General features: G+C 32.2%; 1 protein-coding gene across 3 annotated transcripts in view; it reads left to right on the forward strand.

Annotated features, from left to right (window-relative positions):
• LOC145684297 (uncharacterized) overlaps positions 1-20846 on the forward strand; it is a 41407-nt gene that overhangs the window by 8022 nt on the left and 12539 nt on the right. Inside the window, exon 2 of one of the 3 annotated variants that reach the window (XM_081756470.1) lies at positions 1232-11525. The exons of 1 other annotated variant lie outside the window; for it this stretch is intronic. In XM_081756470.1, the coding sequence (XP_081612596.1) occupies positions 1232-1247 (16 nt within the window). In that variant the 3' untranslated portion in view covers positions 1248-11525. Of the gene's footprint in view, positions 1-1226; positions 11526-20846 lie in introns of those variants that run through there. One more of the 3 variants, XM_081756468.1, reaches the window with a different exon arrangement.

Here is a 20846-nt window from a genome sequence, read left to right on the forward strand (position 1 = left end):
ATCAAAAACGTGAAAATTTAAATGTGCTTTCAAATTGGCATTTAACTCAAAACATTGTTAATAAGTTGAGTTGATTTACAGTTTGTCTCTTGAAGAAACCTGTCTATATGAGGCCTGTACGTAGTGATTAACATAGATTCAAACTACCTGAGCTCCTGCCGGGAATCGGAACCTGTTCTCATTATAAGAATGTTACCTTTCCGTATATATTTGATGGCTTGGCGAATAAATGTGACTGAGTTTTGAAACGTTACTCTTCAACTAATATTTCTATCTTCAAGCATTTAAATTAGACATTTATGACTTTAAAATACACGTCTATGTATTCAAAGAAAATAAATAAAACAACTTACTATACTGAGGCTCAAACTGCCACTCTTTATTTCTAGTTGTTGGAAAGCACTAAAACACGCTTGACCACAGAAGAACTTGTACGAAAACCGTTGTGATGTTGCTAATGGAATTGTTCTCGGTTTCTGTAATTTCAACGAAAGAAGTTGATTGATTTCGGATATTAGAAGTGTCGTTCATGTGCGAATTGTATGTTCGTCCCAAAATATATAATTTTCTACACTTTTAATTTTACGTATTTATGACTTTTCCTAATACCTGTGGCGAGTCATTTTCCCTCAAATTTCCCCCAGCATATTCTTCAAGCAATTATCTAACAGACTACATTTTCACAACAGTAAAAGCTTTTTGCTTATGATTTTTTTTATTTTGCTTTCTTTGATTTAAAAACTGAAAATAACATTTCTTTACTCCACTACTTTATTAATAAATCCCAAAGAAAGAGTAAATATAAGAAGAAAACCGAGTTTGTAATAAAAATGTGAAATTTACAATATACAAGAACTCATTTTTTTTTTTTTTTTAGCTGACGATGGTAGTTTCGGATTAACTTAAGTCTGGTATCGTATATGTACTTATATGTAAAAATTTGATATAGAAAAAAAAGGGCATTCTGGAAAATAGAATACAGTTGTTTTCCATATTTCTACAAGAATTCACAAAATAGCATATTAGTACCATACTTCATTTTATGACGAATTACTTATGAGTAACTGGCAGTTCCTCATATTTATGATGCAATTTAAAATTGTATACAATACAAGTATTTACCCATTATTGCTGTATCTTACATGGAAGCATTTTCCATTATCTGGATTGATTTCTTTTTCTTTTTTACTCAATTCCTCGCAGTTTCATAAACATATTCTTTCCAGAAAAGCCAGAGCCGCTATTAAACGAAAAGAAGCTATCAGTGATGAGAAAACAATTCCAGATGAGAAATCTCATACTTGCAAGAGCATTAAAAAGGGATTACCTCACCAGTGTCAATTTTGTGGAAAGGGATTTACTAAAAATTCGCATTTGGCAACACACACCGGTGAAAAACCTAATAAGTGCAATGTCTGTGGAAAGGGATTTATTAGAAAGTGGGAGCTGGCAAAACACACGATAACACATACAAGTGAAAAACCTCATAAGTGCACGATATGTAAAAAGGAATACAAAGATCGTTCTTATTTGATAAAACACACGTTAATTCACATAGGTGAAAAACCTTACAAGTGTAAGGACTGTTCAAAGGGATTTACAGAGAAATCACGTTTAGTATCACACGTGCGAATACATACAGGTGAAACACCTTACAAATGCAAAGTTTGCGGACAGAAATTTAGGCTGCGTTCATCTTTGGCAAGACACGTGTTCATTCACAGTACTGAAAAACCTCACACATGCCGAGTTTGTGGTAAGGGTTATATTATTAATTCTGAATTGACCCGACACATGTTGATATATACAGGTGAGTACCCCCATGAGTGTGCAGTATGTTCAAAGGGATTTAGAAGGAAATCACACTTGGCATCACACATCTTAATACACACTGGTTACAGACCTTTCACATGCCAAGTCTGTAATAGAGGATTTACTACAAAAAATTACTTGAACAGGCACATGATAACACACACAGGTGTAAGGCTTCACACTTGCAAATTGTGTGATAAGAGATTTGCGCAAAACTCTTGCTTGGAAAGGCACGAGATAAGATACACAGATGAAAAGTCACACACATGCCAAGTGTGTAATAAGAGATTTTCTAGAACCTATCATTTGGAAAGGCACGTATTGACACACTCTGAAAGAAATCAAATATGCAAAGTTTGTGGTAAAACATATGCTAAAAAAACACAATTGGAAATGCATATTTTGTCACACACCTGGAAGGGGAGTTACGAAAAACGTCAGTTTTTTCTAACTGCTTGATACACACAAATGAAACAGGTCACGTGCAAAACAGTGCGAAATGCGATATCTTCCAATTTCATGTTTCGTAATGCGCGTCGTGTGAAAGTGACTCTGTGTGTCTGGCTTGTCATATATTAGAAATTAAATACTAGTACGTGTATATACAATACTGGTAATATTTCGTTTTAAATTTTGATAAGTAATATGATGTTTTCAGGCCTGGGTATCATTATTTCATATATTCAAATCAGCATCTTAAAATTATGCAAGTTAGTCAAATTCATATCACTGAATGAGACGAAAAAAAATATTTAATCTGTACATACATCTATCGGGAAGAATGTCAGTGATATAATATACTTACTATAGGTACTAAATACTTGCGAGCTCACTGAAGTCGTCTTAACCTGTTCACCACTAAGTTCAAGATATAAATACCAAGGACCGTTTCATGTCAAGTATCTGCACACTTTTCATGGGGAATAAATGATATATCATCCATTATAGGTCATTTAGGTGGTTAATATCCCGAAGCTTCGTACTGTAAATACGCACGTTCTTCCCCATAACTAGAAATCGCATGTTGTTAAGTCAGGGATCAGAAAAGAACCAACTACTAATGGATATAGGAAGACCTGTGTTCTAGAACCTTTCCCTATTCCTCCATGGATAAAACATGCATCCGCTCATTTTAACCGTAAAATTAGTTGTCGACTAGCTCACTTTAGCCTCCCATATGCTTTTATTATTATCTAAACAAAATTTCATTAACTTGTACAGCATTTGATTAAGTTATTTTATGTAATCCTTATACATACTGACTTCTAGTATGTTGTTCACTGTTCTTGCTTTGTCGTCTTCTTCACTGTTTAGAGTAGTTGATAGATGCACCAGACTTCAAATTCCTCGTGTGCTGAAATTGCATAGACCTTATATCACTTCTTGACTTAAATAAAATAATTTAAATCGAAAGGACTAAAAACTGGTTTTGAATTTTCAGCTCCGTTATGATTATTACGTAAATACAGCATACCTCAAATTCAACATAGCGCGCAGGATATGCCGCTTCAGATTTAGGCTCAAGCTATTTTCCTTCTTTCTGTTCAGATGTTTGGTTCCTGAAAAAAATTTAAAAATAGCAAAAAATAATGTACTGCTCTTTTTTCACTTGAAGTTTTCCATTTTCTTTTTCCACCAAAATTCAAGAAGTTCTTTTTCATTTTATTCTCACTTAGTTATTTTCCATTTACATTAAAGCCTAGCCTCCAAGCTAATTTAATCAAATATCCTTCCTTTTCCAAGTCACCGTTCAGTTTCCATGTTTCCTTAATTTTTATGGCTTCTTCACATTTTAACAATAAGTGTTCTATTGTTTCGGATTCTTTAATACGTAGTTGACATTTTTCCTTCATTTCTTCATTTTTTTTTCAATCTTATCCTTGTTTCAAGGCTCCCTGACCTGGCTTTGAAAAGTAAAATGCTTCGTAAATCATTGTCCACATAATTTATTTTCTCGTAATGCTTTTTATGTGTGTATATTCCTTTCAAACTGCTCTTCTTGACAACTTCTTCATACCACTTTTCCTGCGCTTTTTGCTTAATTGTTTTTTCGGTGATTTTTACCCAATTTTTATAATTTTCTTCTCTGTGCCAGCTGGTAGTTTGACCATATTTGCTTTCTAATTTCCTAACTCTCTCAAACAATTTTGTTTTTTCTCTTTTTCTTGTATGTTTAGTGGCCTCATGCACAACTTTAACTAATCTTGTTTCTCCAATAAATTTTAATCTTCCAAGATATTGTTATTTACTTTTAACTTCTCTTTTTACAAAACCACTAAATCTCTTCTCTCCTGTTATCGTTACATTTGAACGTAATTTATTTGTTCCTAGGGCAAATCTTCTATTTGATGTTGTGCTTCTTGTAAATACTCATATTTTTTTTCCCATTAAAGTTATCGCGTCATTTGCATATGTTAGCGCCGGTATTGCTTCTTGCGTTCTAGTATTCTTGACACCTCATATCTGTTGTATGACCACATTGCTTTATATTTTATAATTGCAGTATATTTTGGTAGTTTATTTTTCAATTTTTTTCTCCTGTTCAATTAAGTATTATACTTCTTCAAGTTCAATTCCTAAAAATTCTTCTATTTTTCCAGCGTTGCTTATTACTATGTTTCCTGCTTGTATATTTTGATCATTTATGTCTCCACAAAAACCATGAACTTGCTTTTTTCTTCATTTATTTTTAAACCAATTTCATCTCTTTTCCTAACTACTGTTTCTAACATTTCCTTAATGTCTTCAATATTAGTAATCATCAATGCTACATCGTCTGCAAATAGAGTGTCAGAAAATTTTCTTACTTTTCCTTTTCCTTGGAATCTTAATTCTAACTCTCCGTTTGTTTTGAACAATGCTTCTTCCACTTCGTGTATGTATATCAGGAATAAAACTGGTGATAGAGGACATCCTTGTTTCAAACATTTGTTACTGTCTATCCATTTTGATTTTATGTTTGCCATTTCATATCTGTATTTGTTATCCTTATATACTTCCTTAAGAAGCATAATTAATTTCTTTGATCTTCCTAAGTTGACCATTACTTCCCATAATATCTATCTCTTGACTGTATCATACGTCTTTTAAATATCAATAAATACTACTATGAAATCTTCTTTTCGTTCTCTGGATATTTCAATGAGTAGTGTTGTAATGTTCTTCTATCGGTTCTGAATCCATTTTGTAACTTACTTAATATTTTGTTTTTCTCTAGCCAGTTCATTAATCTGTCTCTTAGAATAATTGCAAAGAACTTATATACGCAGCTCATAATAGCTATTGGCCTATAATATTTATGTCATGTTTATCTCTCCCTTTTCCTTTATATATTAACTTAAACTTTGTTTGCTTCCAACTTGGAGGAATGGTTCTTGATTCAAGTATATTGCTCATAATATTCTTTAAATTTCCAAAGATTTATTATCTAGGATTATTAACACCCCATTTGATACCTCATCTGTTGCTATTGCTTTTCCTCTTAGCTTTTTCCTAGCCTTTTCTATTTCCATATTTTTAATATATGTTAATTCCTGACTTTCTTCTTCTGCACTCTTATTACTAATTTTTGCTAATTTATTGGTTTCATTTTTCCGTCCTTTATAATTTCCCTTCATCGCCCAATTTGTTAGGTATACCACAATTTTCGTCGTGTCTTTCAGCATTTGTCCCTTTTCATCCCTAAGAATATTTTCTTCTTTGTTTTGTTCTTTTCTCACATATCTCCAAAATCTTTTCCGTGCTTCTCTCCCTCCTGACTTATTTTCCTCTGCTATTTCATCATTGAAATTTCTTATTTCCTTCATTCCAGCTATGTGTGCATCTTTCTTGCTATTTATATATTTGTTCCATGCTTGAATTAAATCCTCTTGCCCAATTTTTTCTATTCTTGAATTTCTTTAGTATTAATCGATGGGTTCGGCTTTTTTCTTTTCTCGTATTAATTTTTATTTCTGTATTTTCGGTCCAATTGAACTTACTACTTTCTCTATAACCTTTCTTGCCTTTCTTCGCATTTGTGACTTCAGCTGCAACACTATTGATTTTTTTTACCAGAGATTCATAGCTTTATTCATTTATGTATTCTTTTTCTAACTTCTCTTTATATTTCCTTATATATTCTTTTTCCAGCCTTTTAATAGTAGGTTTGTTTTGATCTCTTTTATTTATTTCTTTTTTTCATTTTATTTATTTATTTTTTTATTGAGTATTTTCTCTTGTCATGCTGATCAAATAGCTCCATTTTTACTAATCTATGATCACTTCCTAAACTATAAATTCCGTTTTCATCAACATCAAATTCTTTAATAATTTTCCTGCTTTTTTCACTAACAAGAAAATAATCAATAGTATTAGCTACCTCTCTTTTCAAGTATGTCTTTCTTATCTGGTGTTTGTCTTATGTTCATTATATCTAAATAAGAATCCTCTACTAGTGAGTATAAAAGTTGCTATTTTTGTTTACTTCTCCTTCCGTTTCCATCAAATGGCATTTAAACCTGTTCCTATTATATAATCTACATTTTCTTTTGATAAAGAAATGACGGTTGATGTAGCGATGCTAATTTGCAATCACACATAGATGTTTATGCGATGTCATACAGGATCTCTTGATTTTCAAATTTTTAACAAATATATTTCTTTGATGCTGCTATAATTAGTACAATGATTGGTAATAATGCTACTACGATACTCTCGTGAGAGAATTAATTCAACGTTCTATAAAATATTCTGGAAATAATTGTAAAATATTGTATCAAAATATTTCATTGAAATTACAGAACAAGATAACAAAAACATTTCCATACAAAATTAATAGGCGTTTTAAAAATATTTCGCATATTTTTGGAACTGGGGGCCAGAATATTTTGCTTAAATTTCGTGCTTTGTTGCTATATTATCTGTATTTTTGGATGGTTTAGGTAGGATAGGTTAGATTGGGTTGGGTATGGTTATGTTAGGATATTTAGGATTTGGGAAACCAGAGTTCTCTTATAATTCGTAGTGTCTTCCTATATTTTCTGTTTTTGATGTTTAGGCTAGTTTAGGTTAGATTAAGGTAGGCTAGGCTAGTTTAGGATAGGTTAGGTTATGCTAATAGTTAGTAACTACATTTACGTAACATCAACTCATTTCTCCTGTAAACATGGTGACTTTACCTTATTTTGAACCCCCAGTTCCAAAATTATCCCAAATATTCCTTATGTTACAAACAGCGGCAGATAGGCCCACCGGGCTGCCGGAGCGGTACCCGGTGCGCCCACTCAACGTATCACCTGCCGTTATGCAGTACATAAAAGAATATTTTGGACTGAACGGACCAAGCTTTAAATCGTAAAACTCGATGCGGCGTCATGGAAAGAAGGCAAAGTTATTAGATGCCGATGCTGATGCCTGCAAAATGGTCATATACCTATTTATTTAGTCCCTCCAAGCCTGCTACTGACTGCCAAAAAACTGAATGTTGTGTTGAAGTTACCAATCCTACCTCACCTGCTACTTATGCCACTGTCAGAGTGGAAAATGAGCAAGAAGATTCCACTTCTATGAGTCTTGAAATTAGTGTGCTTCAAACATTAGCTACGATTGTTACTATCAAAGAAGAAAATGAACAGAAAAGCTCTAGTTCTAGCAATGGCGATTTCGAAGTCCCGGGTTCAGACTAGTGATGGCTAAATTCCCGGGAAGATATTTTTCGGGAATATTCCCTGGGAAGATTCCCAAAATGGGAATTTATGTTCAATCAGAAAGAAAATTGCATTCTATTATATATTATGATTTCAAAGTTGAATTAATTTTTATATCACAGCATATTATTACTGTTGTCCACAGAGAATTCTTTAAAATGTATATTCTGAACGATACCATGTTACGTTATTAACACTTTATTATATTTAGAAAGTACACATAAATGTATATTTATTTACAATATGTTATATCAATTAAATATGTGTGAAAAAATTATATTATCAATTATATAGTAACAGTTTAAATGTATATGTAAGTGCATTTGCTCAACTTGACTCTATTACTGATAATATGAACACATTAAAGTTATAAATGTTATAAACCAATTAGATTGGGTAAATGCTAGAAGATATATGTCTCACCAATTTATCAACATTTGCGCATACATATTTATGTTCACAAAATTTGCAAGATACTTACTTATCTTTATATTTTAGCACGTAACATTGCCATACACGACCTTTCATTCTACCTATTTCTTGAAATTCCATACGTTAATTCACATGTAAAAGAAGTCCGAGTACTTCTTCAGAAATTCGAGTCAGAGAGAGGTGACAGACCGACGTCTATTACTAATGGTGGTTCAGGGTTTATTAATAGTACTTCATCTTTATTTCTACGTAATTCTAAAATACTTTACAAAATGGTTCCTTTTCATCATTTGTAAATTAGCACTTTGCTAATTTTGGCTGTACTTTAGCATTGGGGGCCAGCTTTTGCACCTACTTTCTTTGCGATATTCTATTCCGATGCGTTTGTTTTATGGTTTCATACGTTAAATTACGTTACCAACATTAAATTCAGACAGCGTTGCAGAGCAAGAGTGAGCGAATGAAGGTGGGTTAGAGCCCAGCATGGCACGTTGTTTGCAATCTTCGTTACCAACAATTCACTTCATTTTCTGACATAAATCACTTTCACTTACCTTTCCGTTTTGTATAAATCCCCTACTGCCCTAAAAAAAAAAAAAAAAAAAAAAAAATTAGTTCGATACTTTGTTGACTACTTGAACATCACTATCAACTCATTTCTTCCGTATATCATCCTACTTTTTCCTGGTTTTGGTCCCCCAATTCTAAACAATTACCTTACTTTTTATTGCAAATGAAAATGGAACAAAAAATATATTATTAGTTTTATAAAGTACAGTCAGAGAATTTTAAATTTTTTAACCTCCAAATTCTTTAAAACCTAGAATTAAATCATAATATATTAAAATAAAGTAATTAGTCATATTGTTCTTATAATTTGGAAGATAAAGTAAAGAAATTGAAATAAATTCATTCCCGGGAATTTATAGGCCAGGGAAAAACCCGGGAATATTCCCATTTTTTAAATTCCTTCCCACCGGGAATATTCCCACTGCCCATCACTAGTTCAGACCCTGCTCGCCAAGTGAACTTTCTGGTGGACAAACCTTGTGCGTGGGTTTTCTCGGGGTTCTCCCGTTTCCTCCCACTTTCTTCATTCCACCATTTCACTCGTCTTTCATCATCACAGTCTCTTTTAGCCTAACCGGCATAACCGTGGGACGTAAAACTTAAAGATTTCATTTTTTCCTTGAACTTCAAATAATATTTTGAACAAATCGTAATAATATACTGATGAATGAACATAAGGTTTAATTATTAATACTATTGACTTGTTGTACAAAGAAAACAATAGGATAGATTGCAAATAACATGTTGGAAAATATTTGTAAAATATATGAAATACATTTCATATTCTCTTTTAATTATCATGCATGTAAAACATTTTTAGTATTACTCCGAACACATTTTCTCTCTCAACATTCAAAACACATTACATTCAACACCAGGGGTAAAAATGGATCTGCAAAGGTGGGGGGCCGGTAACTACCGGTATGATGCCACGCCGTTCCCCCTGATTATCTTTGCCCATTGTATTTTTTTTAGGAACTAGGGGGACGCGTACAGGCGTCCATTGTATTTTTTTCGAGGTGGGGGTACGGCGTACTCCCTCGTTCCCCTTCATTTTACCCTTGTTCAACACAATATTTCTAGTACAACTATTGCGAAAATTTTCCTTACATTATTTTCCTGCTAACGTTCTAAAATGCACTTCCTGTCAGTGGGGTATTTACGATATTTTGTGGGGGAGGTTTGCTAACTTTATTGCTGGAAATGTGAAAATTTTGCAAGGTATTTCATTTACTTTAATATAGTAAATAAAATTTCTGGGGGGTCTTAAGACCGGAAACCCCCTAAATACGCCACTCCTTCCTGTACTTCATTAAATGTTTTCCGAACACTTTTTGAAAAATATTTCCGGTAAACATTTGGGATACTTCTCAGATATAACAAGGAATATGTTTTCTCCAGTAACGGAAGAGTATATTCTGAAAACAATGTAAATATGTATCTATAATATATCAGAAAATGTTGTTCACTAAAAATAAAATATTTTCCAAAACACAACGGAAAACATTTTCTATTCATTTTTAGTATGATTTTTTTTCTGTGTTTTAAAGTTTCATAATCCAAATTCGATTGGAAATTTTATAATGAAATTGGTGGTAGGAGTCGATTCCGGACGCTCTTTTTATTAAATGCTCTAGCTACAAGCTATATGAGGCAAACTTTTACAATATACCTTTGATGTTAAAGACTTAAGTTTCTTAAGATAAATATATCTTTGTAATGTGTGCTGCTAGTAATGATATTGAAGTGAGAATTATTCCGAGTATTTATTCGTCGACGAGTATATTTGTGTATTGAATAGTTTTATGTGTTTATGGAGCTAAGTTTTCCTATAATGTACGACATTGCCTATTCATAATGTAAGACAGCATTTAATTGATATTAAGCCCTGCAAACTGCTATTGTCGAGATTGTTACAACATTAATTTAAATAAAGAAACTCTAAAAATAATTAACAAAAATACATCGGAAAATTGTACGTTTTGCTTAAATTTGCTCGAAAATTCGCATATTGGTCGTCTGGGTCCGTACAGCGTTAGTTAAATGAATAATTGTAAGCTTTTCTACTAACTAGTAACACGTTTAGTCAATTCGGTATAAAATACAGGTTTTTTTTTCTTTCTTTTCTCTGAGGTATTTTCGAACATTGTCGTAAGACTTTCGACGGCAAGTGGAGTTTTAAGTCTTGTCATCTGCCTACGTAATAAAGTATTTTCTGGTTTTTCTACTCAAATTATAAATCCACAGACAAAAAGTTCCATTTGCTAGACTATAAATAAATAAAATCCTTTCTTTTTCTTTAAATAGAAATAACACGTTTTTATTATATAACACCACCACCAGGCTTGCAAGTTCAAAACCTTTTGGAAACAGTGGACAATTCCGTTTTTATAATGTTTATTATACTTACTTCTATAAAATTTAGTGTTATACCTAAGCTTGAGTTTTAAACTGTTAAGCAATAAAATAAATAATATCGTACTTTGTATCTATATCCGTTAGCTGAAAATATTTTATGGTTTCTACTGCTTCTCTTATGTGTTATCCAACGATTATTTAAATAAACGTGTTGTGCTATTTCATGACAAACGAAATACGTAGTTCGTAACCTCCATAATCAATTATTTTAAGTATTATTCATAAAAAGTCATTTCGTTAGTAAGTTGAGTGAATAGTTAATTGTACTAATGCCTTTACCTACAATGTATCATGTTCGTATTCTAATACGCATAATCCAGCGAATATAAAAACGTTTATCAAGTAATCCTAGTTTATAAATTTAGTCGATGTCATTAAATATTGTTTGTGGCAATTCAAAGTTAAATCACATATGTATAACAGTTTTAAAAGTCCATCGTAAATTTTTTTACTATATCACATTACAGCTAAGTTAAGTGTTCATTCACTAAATATTATCTATCAGTGGCGGCCGGTGGATTGTGGTTTCGAGTTTTGCATTACGAACGATAAAAGAATGAAGATATAACTTGGACTCATTGACTAATCAGCATAATTTTAGATGCAAATGCTATGTGACATGTTAAGTTAAATAAAATTCTGTTTTCAAAAAAAAAAAAAAAAAAAAAAAAAGCAGAACATTTTATCCGATTAATCACCTTAATTAATTAGTAAGTTCATTCTCCTCTCTTTGATTGGAGCAAATCTGTCTAATACATGCTGGTTGAACTCTGGTATTCTTATTGTCAAGTCCCTTTCGATGGAAAGCATAACCAATGGTGATAACCTATCTTGGAACATTCAATTCCTTGAAAGTGTCAATTCTTTCTCATGTGGAAAAAAAACTTCGTCTTTGGCTGGCACCATAGATACAGTTAATATTAATTTCAGAAGCTTTGTAGATTCACTAAATATTTTTTCTAGATTATTGCGTACGATTCGTTCTAGCAAACTCGGTCCATGACAGTGATCCGAATTCCTCTTCAACGTTGACTGAAGAGAGTTTGTAGCAGATATTAGTGTTATTAAAACATGTACATTGAACACACTTTATTCACAGTTTATCCAGGAAAATATAAAATAAATTGAGGAAATGTATCTGGTGCAAACAACACTACTGCCATAAGATATCGTGTAAATTTAAACTGGATTCTTTTTTCGAAAACTCTCCTGAATTGCCCTTTGCTTGTTTTGTCTAAGCCTTAATTACAAATTTTTCCTCAGTTGAAAGCTGGTCAATGTTTTTGTAAGTTATTTACAGAGGTCATTGTATACAATTCATTCAGAATTTGTAGGTTATTTACAGAATTAAAACACACACAATAAAATTAAACATAATAATTAAAAACCAAAACATCTGATACAATATAGGTACTGGTATATGAATTCCGAATGTCACATACTCATACATCAACACATACACATGTGCGTAAAAGAAAAAACTACATTCCAAATCATCCGTCTTAGTTGTTACGCAATGCACGATGAACACAGTATACTTCAGCATGAGGCAAAACAGTGCTTACTAATGTGATGTGTTCTGGAAAGGAAACCTCGCAACCCGCCAGATGAAGGATCAGCATGTAACAAGCCAAAAACCAAAGAACTTCAAAACAAACAGCACTGCCAGTTCTACACCCAAAAATGCTAACTGGGAGGGGTCCAAAGTATTTGAGGGAGGTCCAATACGTCTACGTAATATGGAACATGCCTTATACTGCACCCGAAAAGACGATAAGTAATTCTTACTTACCGTCATCTATATTTTTAGAAAAAAATGATAGAATAATTATTTTTATAAGAAAAAAAATACTTGATGAGGCCTTAAATAAAATATTTAGCCTACATCAATCGTTTCTCTGTTAAACAAATGTAGTTCGTTAAGAAAATCTACAAATGTTAGTCAAGTGTCGAAATTTTTGGGAGGTACGGACCCGGTGGACCCCCCTCGTGGCTACGCCCCTGAGCATTGCTAACTAGTCCCAAATTCCATGTGGCGTTCCCCATTATACAGTTCCATGTGGAAATTATCAAGAGTATAAAATATACTTATTTTGTAAAACAAATACGTTTATAGGGGGAAGCGATTTTAAATACTGACTTATTAATATTTGATTCACAATTTACTCTAGAAGAAGCCTTCATTATCAATATAAGCTAAGAAATAACTTGTAAATGCGGGCCTACTTTCATTTGTTGTCTCCTCTACTAGATATTTTATTTGTTACTTTGTAATTCTGCAATCGCTTCTTTTAATTGTCACTATATTGATTTGCTTCAGTATGGTCCCGTAATTTAAAAATATGAATGTATAAAAAAAATCCATTTGTTAATTGTTAGTGAAAAATTCAGAAATTGTATTTAGCGTGAAAAACCTCGTTCACTGGAAATCGTGCTGTGTTGCAGAAGCACTGCAACCACCAGTCCCTTTAACTTCTGAGATAGGGGAAAGAAGACTCAATATTCGCTCCAATTGCCGCGCTGAAGGAATCTGGTCGTTGTATGCTCGCCGCAACACAATATAAATTACAGACTCTGTGACGGATTATTTTTCGCTTTTTAAACGGATTAACGGAACGCACAGTTACAGAAGTAAAAAAAAAAAATGTTATTTAAAGTGTATATATGCAAGTATTAAAAAGTATTTTTTTTCTGTTCTTTACTACTATTGATGATAATATTTTTTTCTTGAAATACTTTGGTCGTTGCGCAACGCTCCAACACTAACACTAGCCGCCACTGTTATCTATTATATATATACCAAATAACGTGTTTTGTTTTGTGCCTCAAACACATGTGTCAGGATCAAGCTATGATTCCATACTGAATTTGTGAATTATCGTACGATATAAAAATGATGACTTGGTGAATAGCCAGTTGTGTTTCTCTAAATAAAAAATCCTATAAACGTGAATTATAAACTTCAATTCACCTTGCTTCTAACTAAAAAGTCTACAACCGTGGTAAATTGTCGTTTTAGTCTGGAACTTCAATATAAATAGCATATTTGAAACTGGGTATCAGTTCGTTATGAACGTTACTAGTGACGTCCACACCGTTCGTAATGGTGTTTTCTACATTCTTCCCATACAGTATTCACTCTAATGATTATTTTTTTAAAAAGTGTGCCCTCATCTTACCCCATTAGGAAAATTTTAAAAAACTTAAAAACAATTAGTGCAGTAAATCTTGCATTTCCATATCATCGTTTCAATAAATTAAAGTAAAAATCTAAACTAAAATAAGCTTACGTACTAATATTTGCTTGTGCCATTCGTTAGTTTTATATTTCTTCATTAATACATATATGATAAATCTTATGATATTTCTTTAATTTTCATTTCTTTCTTCTTGCTTTTGTTTCTGTTATTTAAAATAATTCCAATAATTAATGTTCTGTAAACTAAATAACGAAATTAGCCTCTTAAATTAAACTTATCCTTCCTATTTAGGTGATTATTTTAATTTAAAAATCTATAACATAATAATGTGTTAATACTCTCTCTCTCTCTCTCTCCGTATATATATATATATATATATATATATATATATATATATATATATATATATATATAAAAATATGTGTGTGTGTGTGTGTGTGTGCGTGTGTGACTTATTAACAAATCATAAAATATAATAAAGTTATTTAGTACAAATAAATTACTTAAGTAAAATTACTTCCAAAGTATTTCGTCCACTTCCTAACCGGGTAAACTAAAAAAAATTAAAATAAAATAAATAACTGAAGTAGAATAAAAATATATAAAAATATGAAAATTTAATTACGCTTAATTCGGTCACTATCGAAAATGTTAATAAATAAGAAGTAATCATTATTAAAACTTAACCACCATTAACAAATAACCATTTCTTCAACTTTTCCCAAATAATCGATCTTTGTTCAAACTATTTATACTAATTAAGGTTTACAATCCTCTCTTCCCCAAATTAGTTTCTTTGTGCAATGCATAGTGCGGTTCAAATAAACTTCGTACTTCTTCAAATAAAGTTTGCCACATGTAGTTCCCATCTACTATTTGATAACAAGGAAACAAAAAAGATGGCAAAGAAGGTTAAGGTAACAATCTTGATGTATAAACAAATCGAGAAACAGGGTTAGGTGTGTGAGTCACTCAGGATTTATCGCTAGTTTAGTTAATTTTGAAGACAACGTTATCATCACAGAACGTTAAATTTTAGTAAGTTGCTTAACCTTAAGGCTTAATGTTCTTAACATATTTCGGATTCTCTCAGGAAAGGAATTCAAGATGAAACTTCATGTTTTTATTCAAGAAATTTGTGTTTCAGCATATAAAGAGGAATATTTTTGCTACCTTTCCTTGCTGCCCACGCCATTACAAATTATTTTACTATAAACTGTTGCAAAAATTTATTACAAAATTGTTTATCATATTCGCCACTTCATCTTCGCCATTTTCAGGTATAAATTTATTCAATTTTTTATTTATTTATGCAATGAAATGTTAACTCCCTCGTGGCTAAACTCTTAGCGTGCTGTTCTTTGTCGTGGAAGCCACGGCTGGGATTCCGACGGGAGTTCATGTAGTTTGGATTCCACGTTACGCTGTAGAACCACATTTCATATAGTCTCCATTGCAAGTATCGCTTATCTCCGATCAAGGATCCAACCATTTTTTACTTCTAAATAGCTTAATCAAAGCATCGAAAACTTGGTACGGAATGGAAGGAGTCACAGATTTCATAGAGCACATGTAAATTTATACTCAAGGAATCTGACATAGACTATCTCTGATTTGTCATTTTCAATCTTTACTTATTAATAAAATTCCAGACAGAATCGACAGAGGCTATTTCATGGGGACATATCATCTCGGAAGGGAATTTCAGTGGATAGTAAGTCGAACACTGTTTCCTCGCATATGGCATGGAAATCAAGGGTTTAAATCTTCGTGAGAATACATGTTGTTAAGATTCCACATGAAACAACAATTTCGTGTAAAAATTTTAATTAGTTACTGGCCAATGCGAGAAACTTCTCCGCGTGTATGCCCACATTTGAATCCTAGTAAAAATATTTCTGTTGGATACAAAGCCAATTTAAGGGTTTCACATTAAAGATTTTTTTAAATTATTATTTGATACTTAATTTATAATTGACAGGTATTCGCTGTGTGAGTCCCACTTTTGTTTTCATACACCCTCGGCACTACAAGAGAGAAATAAACGCTAGCAATAAATAAATTTACATTTGATGCAGTTTCTGGTAGCTTTCTTAAAGTATAAACATACATAACCATTAAGAACTAATTCCGAAATGCACATTTCGATGAGAAGTCGGGTAAAAGACTAGATATTATACATATCAGCTCATCACATTACTTGTGAAACTGAGGTACAATATCGAAAATTCTGCACTTGAAGTGGGAAGGTCCAATTTCTCTGATATTGAAACTCCTCCTTATTTATTTTCAAAATGCTGAATGTAGGAATTTCCTTAAGTTGGCGATGAAAATATCTGTTTGTAAACTCATATGTTACTAAGATAACAGATGTTTCTGCGATTTCGAAAATTCCATTCCAGAGAGTCGATTTTATAACATCCAATTCCTTTTATTTTTGGAACGTTTCCAATGTGATGGAATGTATAAGTTGAAGGTGTGATATTCGGTACATAAAGTCGTGTAAAACTAAATTAAAACACGTTTTAGCGTTTCCGAATATTCTGTTCCTGAAGCTGGTGTCACATCGATTCTATAACACTTGAAATCTTTCATTATCGACAAAATGTCCATTGTAAGCCTTAGCTTAAGTATGAAATATGAAAATCGATATGTAAATTTCTAATTAAAAAAAAAAAACTAAATAATTATTTCAGCATCTACGAAAATTTCGCATCTAATAAGGGTAATGGACCAATTTCTTTAAAATTAAAGGGGTTGCGGTGGTTGAGTGGTAGAGCGTTCACCTCTGGTGCTTGGGGTCGCGAGCTCGATACCAGCCCCTGCCAATTGAACTTTGTGGTGGACAAATACAGTGTAGTGGACAAATACAGTGGGTTTCCTCGGGGTTCTCTCGTTTCTTCCCACTTTTCTCATTCCATTTCATTCATTTCTCATCATCAATGTCTCCTTTAGCCTAACTGGCATAATCGTGGGACGCAAATCTCAAAGATTTCATATTAATTATTCAAGAAATCTTTATTCAGGAACTCACTTGAGTTGGAAGTGTCAAATTCGTTACGTAAACTGTGCACTAAGAAGAAAGCAAACACGAAATTTAACGATCGAACATTGATTTAAATGTTTTACCCAGAATAGAGTATTACGTAAATCAATGAACTTTCGGAGATAAAACTTATTATAAAATTCTTCATTAAAAATAAGTGGACGCGTGTAAAACTGTTTCAAAAACTCCTCTCGAAAGGAAAGAATCAATATCTAATTTTGTTTGTATTGAAACAATGTTGTCTTTTGTTTTGATCGCATCAGACGAAAGTGGCTGAAACGTTTCAGATTGATTAAGGAACATCCTTACTGACTACCTTGAGCTACATTTCAATCACTACTTTGATTAAGGAGCAGTAGATAAAGCATATCACTTCTAGCACACTTTTACTTTTTAAACTTTCTAGTACAAAAATATATAATTAAAGTCGAGACGTTCTATTAGTCCCCAACCGGCTTCCCTTGTACTCAAGCTGAAAATTTACCCTAACCGCCCTCATAAATAACACTCCAAATAAGCCATAAACGGTACGTGTGCGGGGTCGAAGTAATATGTTGTTGCCAACGTTAAACTTTTATTATCGATGGATACATTATATAATAATAATAATAATAAACACAACAATCATTAAAGGAATTCAGTATAATAGTATGTACAGGGGCGGTCAAGGACGGATTTCTGGGAGCGACAAAGAAATTGTATTATTTTCTCATCAGACTTTTGCGGCACTGCCTTGCGGGGGGGAGGACAGGGGCGAACTACTTAACATGTTTGGTTCGTACAAGCGTTATCGTTATGAATGTTACATAATATTAAAAATATGCTGTATATAAGAGTAATATAAGCACATATCATGAAACTAATGATTGATTTATTTTTTCTCTTCATTACAACGAATTCAAATTAAATGAAATATTTCAGTTTAATGCCCCAGAATTATACCCTTAAAGCTAAAGGAGACGCAAGGAGGAGGATGCAATGAAAACAAAATAACGAAAAAGCTAAATAAATCTGTCTTTCTGCGAAGGCTACTGAAGAATCTATAAACAAGAAGTTGAAAATTGCAAAATAGCTTTCTTTTTCAGCAGGTCGAGTGACAGGCCAACCTAACTGGAAGTACATGTTGAATTATCCCTCCCACGTAACAAAGAAACACGCGGTTTCCTTCAATTGTGTTCCACTTCCTTTGTAGCCACCTGGGGATGGTTCGAGCGATTTTACTATATAATTTAGGAAATTACTACACCGAAGTGTCTTTACGTAAAACTATAGCGTACATATCATAGCCAATCTTTGCTTATATAAATACTATTTTTCCTCCCTCAAATCTGAGTGACTTAACTCGCAGTTTAGCGCACTTTCACTTTTTAACCGTATTATATACCAGCATGCATAACGTAGTTTCACGACAGTAGTATGATAAATCGACATCACGATGGTCTACAATTAAAGGAATTGAAGCGCAATTACACTTTGATCAATATTATTTACTACAATACTTTAACATACATAGCATGTACAGGGTGGTAGGTAACTCCACCGACAAACTTTAGGATTTTATTTCTTATATGAAACGAAAGAAAAAGTTATAATGAACATGGGAATAAAAACGTCTCCTTTGAGAGTTATGAGCCGCCGAAAATTCACATATCGAAACGCTCTGCCTTAGAAACTACAGGATCGATCCCAAGCTGTTTAAGGAATTACAAAGGAACTAGTATGCGTACTATCTATATATCTATGTTTTACCATCCTCCATTATCGGTGAAACGAACTGTAAAAAGGAGATTGAGGTATAGGAATACTCCTTTAAGTGCTAATAAGGCGCTCGTTTCGCCGATAACGGAGGATGGTAAAAGATAGATATTTAAATAGTTCGCAAACTAGTTCCTATGTAATTCCTTAAACCGCTTCTTACAGATCCTATAGTTTCTAAGGCAGGGCGTTTGGAAACATGATTTTTCAAAGTTTCGGCGGTTCATAACTCTGAAAGGAGACGTTTTTCGACCTATGTTTATAAGAACGTTTTCTTTCATTTCATATAAGGAATTACCTCCCAAAGTTTGTCGGTGGAGTTACCTAGCACCCTGTATATATACAGCGCAAGAACATTTACCCAATATTATTGCACATAGATTCTCTGTATAAAAAAATCTATTTTTAAAATTTGGTTGAGTAGTTTTTCTACTCTTCCTGCATACGATTCTACTTTTAAAGGCTTACATATTTTCTAATATTTTTCTATTGTATTCCCGAATACACTGTTATTCATCAGTTTATGAAAGTCGTGTACCAAATTATTTGTTACTTAATTTTCATTTATGCGCTTAAATCATAGTTCTTTAACCAATATGCTTGTTCAAACTATATTACTCGAGCATTTTTTAATTTTAAACTAATTGATAAATATTGTTTTAAATTTCAATATTGAGTGACATATATTTCTTTAATGTAAAAGACGTTAATAGCTTTGATTGTTTTGAGCAAGGTAGACAGATATTTTAAGGAGCTAATATATAGTCTTTATAACAGGTATGTAATTGTTCTGGATAATTAAGATCTGCTTCTAAAATCTAAAACCAGTATTGCAATTATCAGGTCTCTTTGTAAAAGTTGTTTCTATTACTTCTTTCTTGCTTCACCATTTAAATCCTTTCTCCGGTGGATATTGACTCAGCCCACCCACACAGATTGTTTGCATTTTAATACATTATGTAAGAGTCTTCTTTGTTCTCATCATAATCTTCCATATAATTATTGTTTACTTTTGTGTATCTTTACGAGCATTGACTAATTCCACCATTTATAGATTTTTCATTACGACCATATCGTAAACTGGTAACAACTCTAATTTCATATTTGTCATTTTTAACATTGTATCACAAGCTAAACCTGGTGCTGTCATATACAAAGCTGGATTAAGAAAATATGTTTTTCTAAAATTGTAAAATACACTTGCTAATAACAACACATCAGTTTAAAGATATAAACCAGGATATTATTAATTTTAAATGCTTTCCACACTTTCTTTGCAAGCTCATAGATCTCATGACAAATATTTGTGTTATTCTGTAATTGAAGAATCCTTCTTTTGGTGGTAATTTTCTATTTCTAAACTCATTCCAATTATTAACATAATTATATGAATAAACACCTTTTGTTAATACAAATTTAATTTTTCCTTCATCAGAATAGAAGTGTTTTTTGTCAGCCATTTGTTCTCCTGTTTGGTTTGATGATAATTTGTTTAACCTAAATGACATAAAACTAAATTAATGTATAAATTTTAATTTGGTAATGCCAATTTTTTCCTGAATATTATATATCGTTTTTCGTTATTAGATAATGAATTATTTTTTCTTGATTACCTCCCAGCTCTTTAATAAATAAGAGGGAATCATATCCTGTTAGGTTATTTACAATCACTGGTACGTACTTAGGTAATTTAACTTTTAAATTTCACTTATTTCATAATGCTGTTACGAACTCTTCTGTTGTATGATCTGATGCTTAAATTTATGATTTTTACAGTATATGGCACTTCTCAGGAAGAGCAGCATTCAGATTTCTTAAATTCTTTCTCTGTTTACATGTTAAACCTAGTTTGCAATATTGTTTTAATATGTTTGATATTTATTTGGCTTCTTTCTTTAACATTCTTATAAATTTTTGAGCTGCATC

Source organism: Thermobia domestica, chromosome 4, assembly GCF_964235325.1.
Source record: "Thermobia domestica chromosome 4, izTheDome1.hap1.1, whole genome shotgun sequence".
Taxonomy (NCBI): domain Eukaryota; kingdom Metazoa; phylum Arthropoda; class Insecta; order Zygentoma; family Lepismatidae; genus Thermobia; species Thermobia domestica.